Here is a 14,731-nt window from a genome sequence, read left to right on the forward strand (position 1 = left end):
TGTAGTTGCACACAACTTCAATCTCGAGGGAAGCAGCCCATCATTGGTGCTAAGTAAAACTGTTTTTGAGTTCAGTAGTCTTCTTTGCTGTAGACCGAAATGAGCAAGCACCTCTGGAGACTGGTTGTGACATTTCAGCTATGTCAGCTGGAAGCTGAACTGTTGGAATGAGCACTTGAAAATGAGAACTTTACTAGTCTTTAACTGAATGTGAAAGTGTCCATCATTTTGGGCTGCTTCTGTACTCTGAGGAATAGATAAACTTTATCAATCAGTTGATTTTATTTTTTATATTGGCATATATTATGTGCATACCTATATACATTTGTATACTAAATATACTTTAAGGTCTTTAAGATGCTGTGTATGTTATGTAACACTTCACTCAATTTTTTTGTCAAACATTTAATTTACAGGTAGATTTTAACAGACAAGTGAATATGTTCTGAGTACTTTCCACACCTTTTCTATCTTGGTAGGAATATGATGAATCCTAGAACTTAATCTGGGAGGAGCTGTTCTAGGTACTTCAGTTGCAGTCTTTTTTTCTTTACATTTTAGAATGATGTAACTTTTGTTGTAATGGGCATGGATTGGAGTAGAAAATGGCTATACTTCTAGTGCTTCCAGCATTTTTCTGTATATTCCCTCTATTCTATAGGGAATCTCAGAGTCTGTAGAGACAACTGCAGACTTGTGTGAGTCAGGAGAAATAGGACCAAGATATCAAATTGAATGCTTTCTAATACCTATTTTACATGCAGTGGGCATGGGAATGCATGGTAAACTTCGGAAAAAGACTATGGGTTGGATTTTTTGTTTGGTGTTTTTTGGTTGGTTGGTGGTTGTTTTTTTTTTTTAGCATAGAGGTCCCCTTCAGTGATGTGTTTAGCTCCCTTGAGGAATCTCATGAGAGACTGTGACTATTCCCTGTGCCTTGGAATGTGAGGAAAAACCAAGGCTGTACTTCATTATGCTAAATGTTTAGATGTGCATTTGACCAGTGTATATAACAGGGATCAAAATTCAGAGGAAGCCAGGCAAAGGAGGTACTTGTTTAGACAGAATGCAAATTCTCACTCCATTTCTTCTTGTATGTAGGTGCTGCTCATGTACAAAGTTTGGAAAGAGCCTGCAAGGGTTCATGCCACAGATATCTTTGCATTTTTCTGTAAATTTCTGCTTGTTACTGTTCTTTATTAAGTACCTGACAGTTAAAAGTACGTTGAGTTTTGCTTGTCAAGTTTGTTATCCTAGGAGAAATGGAAGTGTGCTCAAGAACCCATAAGTGGTTTTTATTTGTTTATTTTGCTGAATTTCTCTTCTTGTCTACAAGTGACTAGAGGAGGCAACCAGTCTTCAGAGAAGGACTTTATTAGAACACTGGTGACATCTCAGTATCTGGAGTGAGACAGGGGTAAGGGTTTCTGTTCAGGGTGTTCCTTTTGGTTTTGTTCAGCTTTTTGAAACTCAGTTCAGTTCTCCTTAGATCAGGAGGATCATTTCATTGGCTGCTGCCAAGTTCTCCCTTTACTTGGCACTGGTGAGGCCACACCTGAAATACTGTGTTCCAGTAGAGGCCCCTCATTCCAAGAAAGACATTGAGGTGCTGGAGCGTGTCCAAAGAAGGGCAATAAAACTGGTGAAGGGTCTGAAGCACAAATCCTGTGAGGAGGACTGAGGGAGCTGGCATTGCTTAGCCTGGAGAAAAGAAGGCTCTGAAGAGACCTTCTGGCTCTCAACAAATAACTGAAAAGAGGTTGTAGTGAGGTGGGGGTCAGTCTCTTCTAGGTATCTTCCTGGGATATGTTAAAAATCTGTTTCATCATGCTTCCAGTTTTTCTTACAGAAAAAGCGGAAAACACAGTTATAAGTAGGAAATATTTTCTATTTGAAGAGTGACTGAGTAAGGTAGAAGTCTTTGACTTGGAAAAGAGATGAGTTGAATGATATTACAAAGGCCTTCAAAATTATAAGTGTCAAGGAAAGAGCAAGTATGAATTGATTTTTCGCTGCTTTTGAATATACAATTCTAGGGATTTTTAAGCAAAGGCATTAGGAACCAGGTTCAAGGAGAAATAATTTCGTGCAATTATTTTGCACAAAATGATTGGCAGACTTGTGAAATTCCTTACTAATGTTATGAACTCATGAATTAAAGGGAGTCTACATGGGATTGAGAAAACTAGACTGGTACTTGGAACAGAGACCTACAGAATCAACAGATGCCAAACTGTGCCTCTGGAGTTCTCAGAGTCTCCAAAGGCTGAAAAGTGTGGAGTGGAGAGGGGTGTGTCAAGGAGGACTGTTTGCCCATTTGTCTTTGCTACACACTTCTACAGACCAGTTTTGGAAAATGGATACAGAAATGGTGACCTGCAAGCTGAACCATTCTGCTCATTTTTACATTTTTATATCTTCCTTTATTTTAATTTGAAATTCGAACTTAGGTTGAAAGAACTTTGAATCTAGATGGAAAGAAACATCTTCTAGATGTCTGGACCAAGCTGTTCACATAACTGCCATTAATGTGTGAGCTGGCTGTATATGCACACTAGCTGTAATGCATCCTGGACCTAGTATATATACTCTGGTGAACTTGCTTATCAGTTACGTGCATAGAACACTTTTTCTTTCGTGTGTAGGTATACTGTTCAGCTAGTGCATCCTGAATACAACAGATGTGCTGCACAAACTCCCGAGGCATACATTTGTATTGCGTTCTGTGATGTATGTGGTTGAAGTTTCAGAATCTGAAAAGGAAAATGTCTTTTGTTTAATTTAACTGATGTTAGTCTGACATAGTAGGCCCACAGGAAATCTATTTGTGTAATGATGTGCACTGACAGCTTAACAGTCAGTAGATTGTGAATACTCTGATTATTACTGTATGTTACAGAATTAAGTGCTGTCTGGTACTGTTAACTTTCTACTGTGTTAGAAAACATGCGCACATTAGATTGAACTTTTCTTTTTTTCTTCTGCAGGAAAATTTTGAAGATGCCTTTGAAAACATCCCCGTGTAAGTAGAATTTCTGTTAAAACTATTTATACATATGGAATACTGCAAGCACACCATTCCAGGGAAATATCATTTTATATGCACTGACTACATTCACATTTTTCAGAACAGTTAAGGTCCCCAAGAGTCGGGAAACAGAAGTGTAATTAGGTTGAAGTATTTGTCAACAAATGTGAAAATTGTACAGAATTAAAAATAGCAAATTTAGTAACTCTAGTTATATACTGATAGCTCCAGACATTTTTGCGTATTGAAGAAATAGTTGCTTAACATGATGGAAGAGCTGTGGATCACACATTGTGCAAGACCATCCAAGGAAGATTTTCAAATGGAAATTGCCATACCTCATGATGTACTGCTGCACAGATGTTTTTCCCTAATGAAGTGAGATACAGTCACTTCTGTGGCATTAAATTTCATGCTGAAGCAACACCTTACTTACAGTGTGATGAAAAGACATGATGCTGTTCGTAAATGGTTTTAGTTTTTCTCTAGGATTTTTCTGCATTTTTGTACCATGGAGCACATGAGAAGGGGACTTCGAGTGGTATCCTTGGATTTCTAAAACTCAGCAGTAGCTTTGGACTTAATTGCTAAAAATTCCATGGTCCTGGCAAATTATATTCTACAGATTTGCCAGACCTTCTGTTTGTATCTTACCTGGAGTAGTGTGGCAGTTTCAGCCACATTAGAAATCCAAAAATCCAATTCCCAGGCTTTCCCCCAACCCCTTCCCACAATTTATCCTAACACCGGAGAGAAACTTTCAGGCCAGAGGCTTCTATAGGGGAAGGGAAAGTATATACATTTATTTACACAAATAAATATACTGTACAAAGTAAAAGCAACTATATATATATTTACATTTCTGTCAGTCCTTTTAACCCCTTCCTTTAACTTTAGTCCAGAAAGAAGCCTTTCAAGGCTGGAAAGTAACCAGTCCCTCCTGTGAGAGTGTTCTGGGTCTGAACGCTCCCCCCTCACCAAGCCCCAGTTGTTTGTTGCAGTCTCTCCTCCTCATGAAGTCCAAGAAGATAGCTTTGAGTCCTTGCTCTTCTGCTGCTGTGTGATTTCTCCCTCTCGGTGTCATACCTTGGTTCATAGGCTGCTGCAGTGTAGTTTAGCTTATCAAGCGTCTGCGTCCTGGAAGGTTGATTCCTCCTTCGGGTTTTCGGTTGTCCTCCATTTAAATCACTGCAAAGACATCCTCCGGGCCCCTCTCTATCGGGGGTCCGTCTCCAGTTCTTGCATGGGATTTTTCTCCCTAGCAATCGAGCCTCCTCTGGCCCATCCACTTGGCTCTGCTCCAATGCTGAGCCTCGCATCCACTCTCACTGAACAGCGAGAGGGAAAAACAGCCCTCCTCTGCAGCTTGGCTGCAAAGGTGGGGGGGAAGAAGAAGAGGACCTGGCTGCAGGGCCTGCCTCTCTCTCTCTCCCACTTACCAGTTGTTTGTGAGTCGCATCCCTCACAAACATGCACTTATTCCAATGCTGTCTCTAACTCTGGCCTAGGCAGAGTTAGGGGGGCTGTAGGGTTCCCCTCCTTCCCCCCCGGAGAGGGAGAGAGAGGGAGCCCAGCCACCCCCTGGCCTTCAACACCTACATGCAGCAGACACCAACAGCAAAACAACCAAGACTGCACTGCCAACAGCTTCCGGTGCTGTGATATATGATTTTGAGCAGAAGCGAACAACATGGACAGTGATCGGCTCTCCAGGGAACACTGCCCTGACACCAGTCACCTCTGAGCCTCCTCAGCCTCTCGGGGGGGGGGCAGTTTCAAACTATGACAAGTAGTAAGGTCTGCTCTCTATGTAACACTGAGAAAAGTTAAATTGTTTCCTGACACTCAAAAGGAAATCGGAGTCTAATGTGTTCATGTTGAGAACTCTTCATGTTAATAATTGCTTTTACTTCCTTTAACTGCCTAGCAGTTGCTGTATGATCAGGTAACTTCTCTCTCTGGCCCTTGTTTCCCTTGGGAGAGGGAAGAGGGTGACTTTCAAATACTTATTTTGTGAGAATATTTATCCAACACTCCTTCTTTCTATGAGATAGTTGTTATATTGTTTTTATTGATGTCTGAGGTGGCCATGGTTGTTTATTATTGGCATGCAGAGCTTTGATTTCTTCTTCCTGAGTGTGTCTCCTGTGTTCATAGCTCTCATACAGAGACACTTTTTATAGTGGTGTAGAAGTTAGGCTGATGTTAGTTTATTCTGGGTGGTCTTGGTTCCATCTGTAATAACCATTATTTAGAAGAGTCAGTGCAGGATGATGAAGAGAATATTAATGGGACAGAAATTGTGTTATTACTTAGTGTCACTAGTTGAACATAGTGAATGTGTATATTTCATATATGGCCAGGATTCTTCACTAGATTAGTCTCCCTCAAATTCTTTAGAAGGTACAGCTGTTTAAAAAAATAGGCCTAAGGAACTGAAAAAAAACTTGGGATGTTTCGTGGAAGTCTTCAATCTTATCTTCCTTGAAACACTTTGATTGTAGTTTTCAAATGATGCTGGTAATTTTTCTGAAGGGAAGCCTCTCCTAAATCTAATGCCCTACTGGTTATTCTTGACCTTTCTCTATCTAGAATTAATGGTAGTTTTTTCTGTTAAGAATACAGTAGTAAAAATTTGGGAACATGACTACTTTGAAACAATGAATGGCCAGAGGTTTACCCTTCTAGGAAGCTGTATCTAATTTTTTGATTTTACTGTTGATAACATTCACTTCAACATTTTTCTGTATGTCGGTGTTTCAGTCTCTTTTATTTTGGATAGGAAAGTGGCATTGTTACAGCTCTGTGATGACATGCCTGGCATTGGTTTGAGTGGTTTATTGCAGTTTGTTATACCTAATTGAATATAACTAAAATGGATCTTTTTTATAGGGACTTGTGTCTACAAAGACTGATGTTTGCTTATAAGACCAGTTCTGGTTCAAATTCTGTCAGATCATCTTGTTAGTTTAGAGAATTGGGAAAGAACGTGTGACAACCAGATCTTCATAGGTCTGTATTTCATACACCACTCTGCAATTCTTCGTGTAAAATATATAGGGAATAATACTACTCTGTACTTTGCATCAGTAAATGCTAGCAAATGATTTTACTAATCTAAGTTGGCTCTCACTGGCTTTATTCCTTAAATATTGCTTACCTATAGATACTGGGTTGTGCAGATTAACTGTTAAAAGGGCAGTGAGTGATTTTTCTGTCTGGATTCCTTTGTGATGTTCTTCTGGTAAACTTCAAAGCAGGTTTTGTAATGAGCCCAAAATATTTGTTTTGTAGAAATGTGAAGGAACCTTTAAATAGAGTTCTTTACTATACATGGATTTTTTTTTTGTTCACTGGTGCTAAAGCCAAAGAAAGGCTATTGCAGTAGGTCAGTTTGCCATTTTACTTAAAGCAAACACTAGCATTTAATTTCATATCTTCTCTGCCAATGAGAGTAACTAAGTTTTCAGTTTTCTAAGTATTGACTCGATAATATTGGCTTAATACAGTATCTTTAACCTTCCAAAGAGAATACGTGGGATATATGTGAAAGTAAATTCACCATTACATGGTTGCATTAACTCAGAAATAGTTTCAGATTGGTGTATTCTGTTGTAAAAGAAACAGAGGAACTGGAGTCAAACTGTTCTTTCTGTTGTGGAAATTCAAACCTCTACCAAGAAGTTGGTAAGCTGCTTTTTACCAGATATTTCACCATGTTTCCACTGGAGTGTCTGCTTATTTTTAAGTTTTGGGCACATGTGTTTCACAAGGTTACCTAATGCCTATGAAGCATCTACAGGTTCAAAAACATATATGGATGGAACAGATTTATTTGTGATTTATTCTTCTATTTAATTCTTGCTAAAAATGCCTCATCAGTACCTGAATCTTACTGTGGAAAAACTATGAACTGTAATTTCAGTCTTACTGAACAAGATAATTCTCAGTTTCTATGCAGAAATATATTGAAAAAATGCTACTTTAATTTTTCCTTGAATTATTCAGAAAATCTCTTTGTAGAATGCAGATATTCCTGTTTTCTGTTGCCAGAGTATAATTTTGTAAATTATCTTGTCTTTGGTTTTACAAGTAGATTAAAAGTGGTTTGAGTTCCCAACAGTTTTTAACCATCACTGTATTATGTATGTACTGACCTTGCCACTGCTGTTTTGATTTCTGTATGTATTTTATCCTCTGAAGTTCTCAATTTGTTTTGAACTTGTATGAAATGTTAATTCTATTGGGATTTCTTCCCATCTTGTTTTACTTACTGTTCCTTAAAATGTCATCTGTATGTGACAGGAATAAGTAGCCATCAAGTTGTTGTGCTTTTCCATGCAATCTTCCTTACGTTGCCTTGCAGTCTTTGAGGTAAAGACAAGATGGTGATTTTATTTACTACCCAAATATCAGAGGCTTATGCAAATGAATAGCAGCATTTAGTGTAACTCTATTATGGTAGCTGCATGGGTATATTTATAGACGATGCTTTGTAGTTGTCTTTGGGAAGAAACACAGTAGTCTGCCTGACTGTTGTGAGCAGTTCATATGCAGAGGCAGTCTTCATGTTGTCCTATTTATATAAAGATTTCTGACACCAGACCCTCAGTTACAGCATTAGGGGAAAGATAGTGAGATCTCATTTAAACACATTTAAAACATGAAATGCTGAAAAAGTAGAAGCTAACATTCTGTAGAAAAGCAGACAGATGATTTTTGATCAATAATAATACTCAGGATTTTCTGTCTTTATCGATTTCAGCAAAAAGAGAAATGCTTCATTGATTCTCTTTTGCATTTTCTTTGCCTACCCAAAGCTGGATACCGTTAATCCTTGATCCTACCAAAGCAGCTCTGTGTGGTATTACTGGGGTGACAGATTAAGGGCCAGAAGTGTTTAAGGAAGTTAGAGCAGGTTATCCTTATCATCTCAGAAGTGTAGTTAAGATTCCCGTTACACCTGCACATGTGAGTATTTTGCTACTGAATGAAATTGAATAGCTGAGGAAATGCTCTAAATTCAAGTTTACACAGAATCACAGAATCTGCTGAGTTGGAAGGGACCCATAAGGAGCATGGAGTCCAGTCCTTAGCCGTGCACAGGACCATCACCAAGAGTCACACCATGTGCTTGAGAGTATCACCCAAATGCTTCACGAACTCTGTCAGGCTTGGTGCTGTGACCACTTCCCTGGGTTCCAGTGCCCAAGCACCCTCTGGGTGAAGAATCTTTACCTAATATCCAACCTAAACCTCTCTGACACAGCTTCAGGCCTGGGTCCTGTCACTGGTCACCACAGAGAAGAGATCAGTGCCTGCCCTTCCTCTTCCCCTCACAAGGAAGTTGTGACTGCAATGAGGTCTCCCCTCAGTCTCCTCTTCTCCAGGGTCAAGAGACCAAGTGACCTCAGCTGCTCCTCATACGGCTTCCCCTCAAGGCCCTTCACCATCTTCGTTACCCTCCTTTGGACACTCTCTAAGAGCTTAATAACTTTCCTATATTGCAGTGCCCAAAACTGCACGCAATATTCCAGCTGAGGCCACTCCAGTGTAGAGCAGAGCAAGACAATCCTCTCCCTTGACCAACTGGCAATGCTTTGCCTGATGTTCCCTCAAGACATGTGTAAGACCCCAGGTTCAAGCTATGAGCTCATTGAAGGGGTTTTACTTTAAAAAATATACAAGGCTCCAAAAATTTGCCGGCCAAATTTATTAAAAGACCCCTCAGTTCTTTAATAACTTGAGAGAGCACACAGGAGAACACACTGCGCACGTTTATCAGGAGGTCAAATAACACACTTTTACTGGCAAAGTTTAGATAATAAGGGAACTTGGCAAAAGCTTAAAGAGCAATATTCAAGCAATATAAAGCATTTCACAGTGTCCCTCAGGGATCAGTGTTGGGCCTAGTTCTGTTTAGTATCTTTATTGATCATCTGGATGGAGGGATCGTGTACCCTTAGCAAGTTTGCAGATGACACCAAGCTGGGGTGTAGTGTTGATCTGCTGGAGGGTAGGAGGGCACTGCAGAGGGACCTGGACGGGCTGGAGAGATGGGCCAAATACAACAGTATGAGATTCAACAAGACCGAGTGCTAGGTTCCTGCACTTTGGCCACATCCCAGCACTACAGGATGAGGAAAGAGTGGCTGCACGGCAGCCAGGCAGAGAGGAACCTGGGAGTACTGACTGACAGCAGCTGAACATGAGTCAGCAGTGTGCCAAGGTGGCCAAGAAGTCCACTGGCATTGTGGCTTGTGTCAGAAATAGTGTGACCAGCAGGACCAGGGAAGTGATTCTTCTCCTGTCCTTGACACTTGTTAGGTTGCACCTCGAGAGCTGTGTCCACTTCTGAGCCCCTTTAGATTAGGAAGGACATTGAGGTGCTGGAGTGTGTCTAAAGAAGAGCAGTGAGGCTGGTGAAGAGTCTGGAGCACAAGTCCTGTGAGGAGCAGCTGAGGGAGCTGGAATTGCTTAGCCTGGAGAAGAGGAGGTTCAGGGGAGATGTTCTCGCTCTCTACAACTCCCTGACAGCCAGGTGGGGGTCAGTCTCTTCTCCCAGGCAACCAGCAATAGGACAAGAGGACACAGTCTTAAGCTGCACCAGGGGAGGTTTGGGTTGGACATTAGGAAGAAGTTCTTCACAGAAGGAGTGATTGGACATTGTAATGGGCTGCCCGAGGAGGTGGTGGAGTCACCATCCCTGGAGGTCTGGTTGATGTGATTTTGGGTTAAAGGTCGGACTTGATGATCTCAGAGGTGTTTTCCAACTTAGTTGATTCTGTGAAAAGCATTGGCTTAGCACACACTAACCCAATTTAGCAAAATCCAACCCATCCATCTTTAAGTTACCCAAATCTCAAGAAAGGAGATTAGAAGAGGAAGTAAAGAAAGAGAGAGAAAAAGAGAGAATTATAGTGTGTTCAGATGGTAGAGTCGTGACCACACGATGCCCTCATGGTGCTGGTTTTATCTCCTCTGGGCCCCTGTGGCCATCCCCCTGCTGGTGGGATATCCAGTGTGCCATCCCGTATGGGCCTGGGCTGGGGCTCTAGGATATGGTGTGGGACACTGCTCGTGATGTGCCATTGGCTGATGGTTGCTCCTGTGCTGCCCAAGGAGGCTCCAAGGGGCTGGGGTGTGGAGCAGGTCACCACTTCACCTTTGTGAAATTCAATCTTCCCCTTCCCCCCACCACTTGAGTTGGTCAGAGACAATAATTAATATAATAATTCAGTGTCTCACAATACAGTTGGCCCTCCTGGCTGCCAAGGCACTAATGACTCATATTCAACTTACCATTGACCAGGTCCGTTTCCATGACACTGCCTTCCACCATCTCATTCCCCAGTTTGTCCGTACATCTGGGGTTGCCCCATCCCAGGTGCAGAATCTGGCAGTTTCCTTGTTGAACTTCATATGGTTGGTGATTGCCCAGTCCTCTAATTTGTCAAGGTCTCTCTGCAGGGCCTCCCTGCCTCTGAGAGAGTCAAGAGCTCCTCCCTGTTTTGTGTCATCTTCAAACTTGCTTAATGTACCCTCCAGTCCTGTGTCCAAGTCATTTATGAAGATGTTGAAGAACACAGGGCCCAAGATGGAGCCCTGTGGAACCCCACTAGTGACAGGTCACCAGTCTGATGTCACCCCATTCACTATAATGTGCTCGGGCCTGAGAGCCAATTGCTCACCCACTGCATGATGTGTTTATCCAGCTGTGTGCTGGATCCAGAGGGATCCTGTGAGAGACAGTGTAGAAAGCTTTCATAAAATCTAAAAAGATTACATCAACTGGCTTCCCTTGACCTGCTAGGTGGATTACCTTGTCATAAAAGGAAATCAGGTTTGATAAGCAGGACTTTCCCTTGTGAAGCTGTGCTGGCTCTGACCAGCGGCAGTGCTGTCTTTCAGGTACTTTTCAATACCTCACAGAATAATCTTCTCCATAACTTAGTTATAGTTTCTGGGGTCCTCCTCCTTGCTGTTCTTGAAAATCAGGGCAATGTTCACCAGCTTCCAATCAACTGGGACCTCTCTGGATTCGCAAGATGGCTCAAAAATCATCAAGAGAGGTTTTGTGATGACACCAGTTAGCTCTTCGAGGATTCTTGGATGAATCCCATCAGGCCCCACAGATTTCTAGGGATCCAGCTGGAGCAGCAGGTGCCACACAATTTCAGGGTCAACTGGGAGTTGATTGTTCCCGCAGTAATGGTCCTCCAGCTCAGGACACTGAGATCTCCTTGGTCCATCATCCATGTTGAAAAGCAAGGCAAAGAAATCATTGAACACCTCTGCCTTGTCTCTGTCCCTGTTTGTAAGGTGACCATCCTCATCCTGTAATGGGCCAGTGATATTTCTATACTGCCTATTGACATTAATATATTTGAAAAAACTCTTTTTATTGCTCCCAGATTTTTGGCCAACTGCAACCCCAGTTCAGGGAGCCAAAAACTTATAGGAACAGTTCTTGTCTTCTTAAATTTAAACTCAGATTCTGAAATTGTCTTAAGATGGTGAGAAGCAGCAGGAACAATTTAAATGATCAGATTTTCTTTTCTCATATTTGACTTTCAAGGTCAATGGATAAAATGTCCAGTAAAGGTAATTTTTGTATCTAGCAGATAATATTTTCGTAGCTACATAAATAAAAAAATATGACACAGTAGCTACTTAGTATTGTCCATCTCAAGATTTGGAACTGCAGTAGCGATACAGTATCCTTATTTCCCTAATCTTTTTCTACCCCACACAGTTCTAGGATTATAAACTTTTTAAGTTTAAAGGATTTTAATTGGACAGTAATTATGTCATTCCTAACACTTCTGTTTTTGTTGCAACCACACATTTTGCCTGTGGTTTAAGATTTCTCTGTGTTTGTATTTGAGTAGAAGACTTCAGGCCACATTGTGTTAGTTTTTATATTGGTATCTTCTGTTGACTTTGAAATGTGCAATTCCACCTGTGTCCATAACTCATAGAAAGCAAGAAGGGAAAAAAAAGGGGAGGAGGTAGAGGAAAAAATGAAAGCCAAACAAACCAACTCAGGGACATTTAACAGAGAACTACCCAAAACTCTGCATCCCTTCTACACCCTTGCAAACCTTTACTCAAAGGCTGGTGCAGAGAAAGATACCACAACCTGTTTTTTCTGTTATCCCGTGTTCACCAAAAGAAATGTGTCTTAATTGAGTCTAAATATTTGTTTTGCTGCCCTGTGGCTTGCTCTTTCATTACAAATAGATTAACAACATGGCATTAAACTCACATAATATGCTTTAAATAAGAAAATGGAAGATGAGCTTTAATTCATTGATGAAGAAAAACAATAAATTGCTGGCTATGACTTGTTCACATGTTGAGAAGTAGGATTGTTTTTAGGAAAAAATTATTGAAAACCAGATTTGCCTCATTCTTTATTTTAAACTATTAAGCAAACAAAACTTCTTTGGTCTTTACTAATGTGATGTTTTGTTGGTTTGGTTGTGTCATGTCCCCCCTGCCTTCCCTTCTCCCCCACAATGATTAAAAACTGTCTCAGAGCATTTGGGGAAACAATCAGGTTGGAAGGTGTCTTGAGTGGGTACTGGTTCATTTTTTTTTTTAAGACAATCCAGGGAAAATCTGAGCATTGGTTGATATTTGCAGACAGAAAGCTTGCTTTTTTCAGTTTTGTGGAAATGTGCTCCTGATTCGCTCAGCTTTTTCTGGAAGGTACTTTCTGAGCCATCAAGTGTGGACTGTCTGCAACTTATGCTGTGTTAAGAAGAGAACACTGTATGTTTTGGAGGGGAAGTGGGTCGATTTTTATGTGACTGGTCAACCTTGATTTAGACTCCTCTGCCTTTCATGTACCATCAAGATGACAGAAATTCTGGCACTTTGACTTCCACTGCCCCTAATATTAACTGATAATACACATAAGCACTGCTTCCAAGTCACATGGTGGAGAACTTGGATATCTCTGAACTCCTTGGTCTTCAACGGTACTGGGCACAGTTTTATGGAGAAGGTAGAAATGTCCTGATTTTCAAGGTGCTGCTGTCCATAAATTCCAGCTGCCCATCTCATCTCTTTGAAAGGTTTACAAGGTTTACAAAACCTTTTTTACTTGATCGTAGGTTTCCTTAGGTGCTTTAGGAAATACTATGCAACCCTTTCCCAGTATTTTACAAGAATGTTTTTTCAAAAGTTGTTTAAATAGGTTGAAGTATTATTACTACTACTACTTAGCACACATCTGAAATAAGTAAATGCAAACCTGTTGTTTCCTGCATTGTGCTTTAAAGGATTTCTTTGAGACATTTTTGTGAGTAAATCTCAGTTCATAACTGTAAATATAGCTAGAAATAGGTATTGTTACTCCAGGTGGTACAGCTTTAAAGGATACTGTTTGAAGGTGGAGGACATAGTTTAATTTTCTGCTGCTTAGCTCCCATGTGCTGAGCTTTCAGAATACCTTGTCTAGAGATCAGACCAAGGGGATGAAACTATCTGTGTTGTAGCTGTTTTGCGTCTCAGTCCTACTTTTTCATTTTGCTGCTGATATTTGTGAAGAGAACTGTTTATTAGCTGCCTCTCTGTGCTGGTGATTTGTTTTGGTCTTGGAACTCTAGCTAAAAATTTGGGTTTCTTGGGAAAAAATGTCAAAGGGTTAATTAAAAAAAAGTGTTGATATGTTTGAGTACTGCAAAATGATGAAAATCAAACATGAGCTAGTTATTTTTTGAAGTGCTGCTGGCTATCAACTCTCATATATTTGGTCTAGTTTTACTGCAGTTGCATTAGTATACTTTTCCTTTTCTGTGTGACTTTTACTGTGGCTTTTTTTTTAATATTCAGGAAGTACTAAGGTAACTCCGTTTTTGTCTTCAAATATAAATCACTTTGTGTTCAAGTCTCCATTTTCTTCTTGCAGTTAGGAGTGATGGATTAGAATTAGGCTGCAGCACAGATTGGGAGAATCTCCCAGCATCCTCTTCCCGCAGAGGCATCAGCTTCCAGCATTGACTGTAGCTGCTGCCACTCACTGACATTTCTTTTGAATTCGGCTGTGGAGAGCGCCTGTGTTCCCATCTGCTAGCATGTGAACTTTTATTGTTTTTGCTTGATAATTCATTAAAGAAACCTCATGGATATTGAGAAATAAAGCAATCAGTTTTCTCTTTATTGCTTTTCTTTATTTTTTTTTTTTTTCTCTCTCTGTGTGCATGGTGGAAAAAGACAGAGTGAGAGAAGCAGCACTTATTTTTGCACAGGGACTGTATTTACCTACCTGAAGTTAACTGAAGTAATCCTGTAAGTATATTACCTCTGCCTAATAATCCCTAAAATCATAAATGTGGTAGTAAGATTTATGGGATTTTATCTGTGAAAATTTACTTTGGCAGGTATGTCAAACTACAACATTTCCTTTTCAGATGGATTTCCTTGAAGATAAAGGAAAACCAATCACAATAGGATTATGAAGTAATTGTTTCTCTTCCGCCCTTTCCAGTGGTGAACAATGCTTTTAGAGAGCAGAAGCTTCTCTGCTGATGTCAGTGCTTAATCAGCTCAGATGCTGTATGTTGTAGAACACCGCAAGGTGTGTATTTTGGGGTACTATTCTTTAAAATGTGGTAATTTAAAGACAGTATCAGACTTAGAGTTATTTTCTCTATTTATAGACTGTCCTCTGCTCTGGGTAGCTGTGCTGATTTA

The 14,731-nt window shown here is 40.5% G+C and overlaps 1 protein-coding gene across 10 annotated transcripts in view; it reads left to right on the forward strand.

Annotated features, from left to right (window-relative positions):
- Nucleotides 1-14,731, forward strand: part of TTC39B (tetratricopeptide repeat domain 39B) — an 86,814-nt gene that overhangs the window by 28,306 nt on the left and 43,777 nt on the right. For 6 of the 10 annotated variants that reach the window (XM_051772321.1, XM_051772330.1, XM_051772332.1 and 3 more), the window contains one exon: nucleotides 2,988-3,022. The exons of 2 other annotated variants lie outside the window; for them this stretch is intronic. In XM_051772321.1, the coding sequence (XP_051628281.1) occupies nucleotides 2,988-3,022 (35 nt within the window). Of the gene's footprint in view, nucleotides 1-2,987; nucleotides 3,023-13,649; nucleotides 14,327-14,596; nucleotides 14,616-14,731 lie in introns of those variants that run through there. 2 more of the 10 variants (XM_051772327.1, XM_051772325.1) reach the window with 2 other exon arrangements.

The sequence above is a fragment of the Manacus candei genome, unplaced genomic scaffold, assembly GCF_025592945.1.
Source record: "Manacus candei isolate 608988 ecotype Guabito, Panama unplaced genomic scaffold, ASM2559294v1 h1tg000152l, whole genome shotgun sequence".
In the NCBI taxonomy this organism is placed as follows: domain Eukaryota; kingdom Metazoa; phylum Chordata; class Aves; order Passeriformes; family Pipridae; genus Manacus; species Manacus candei.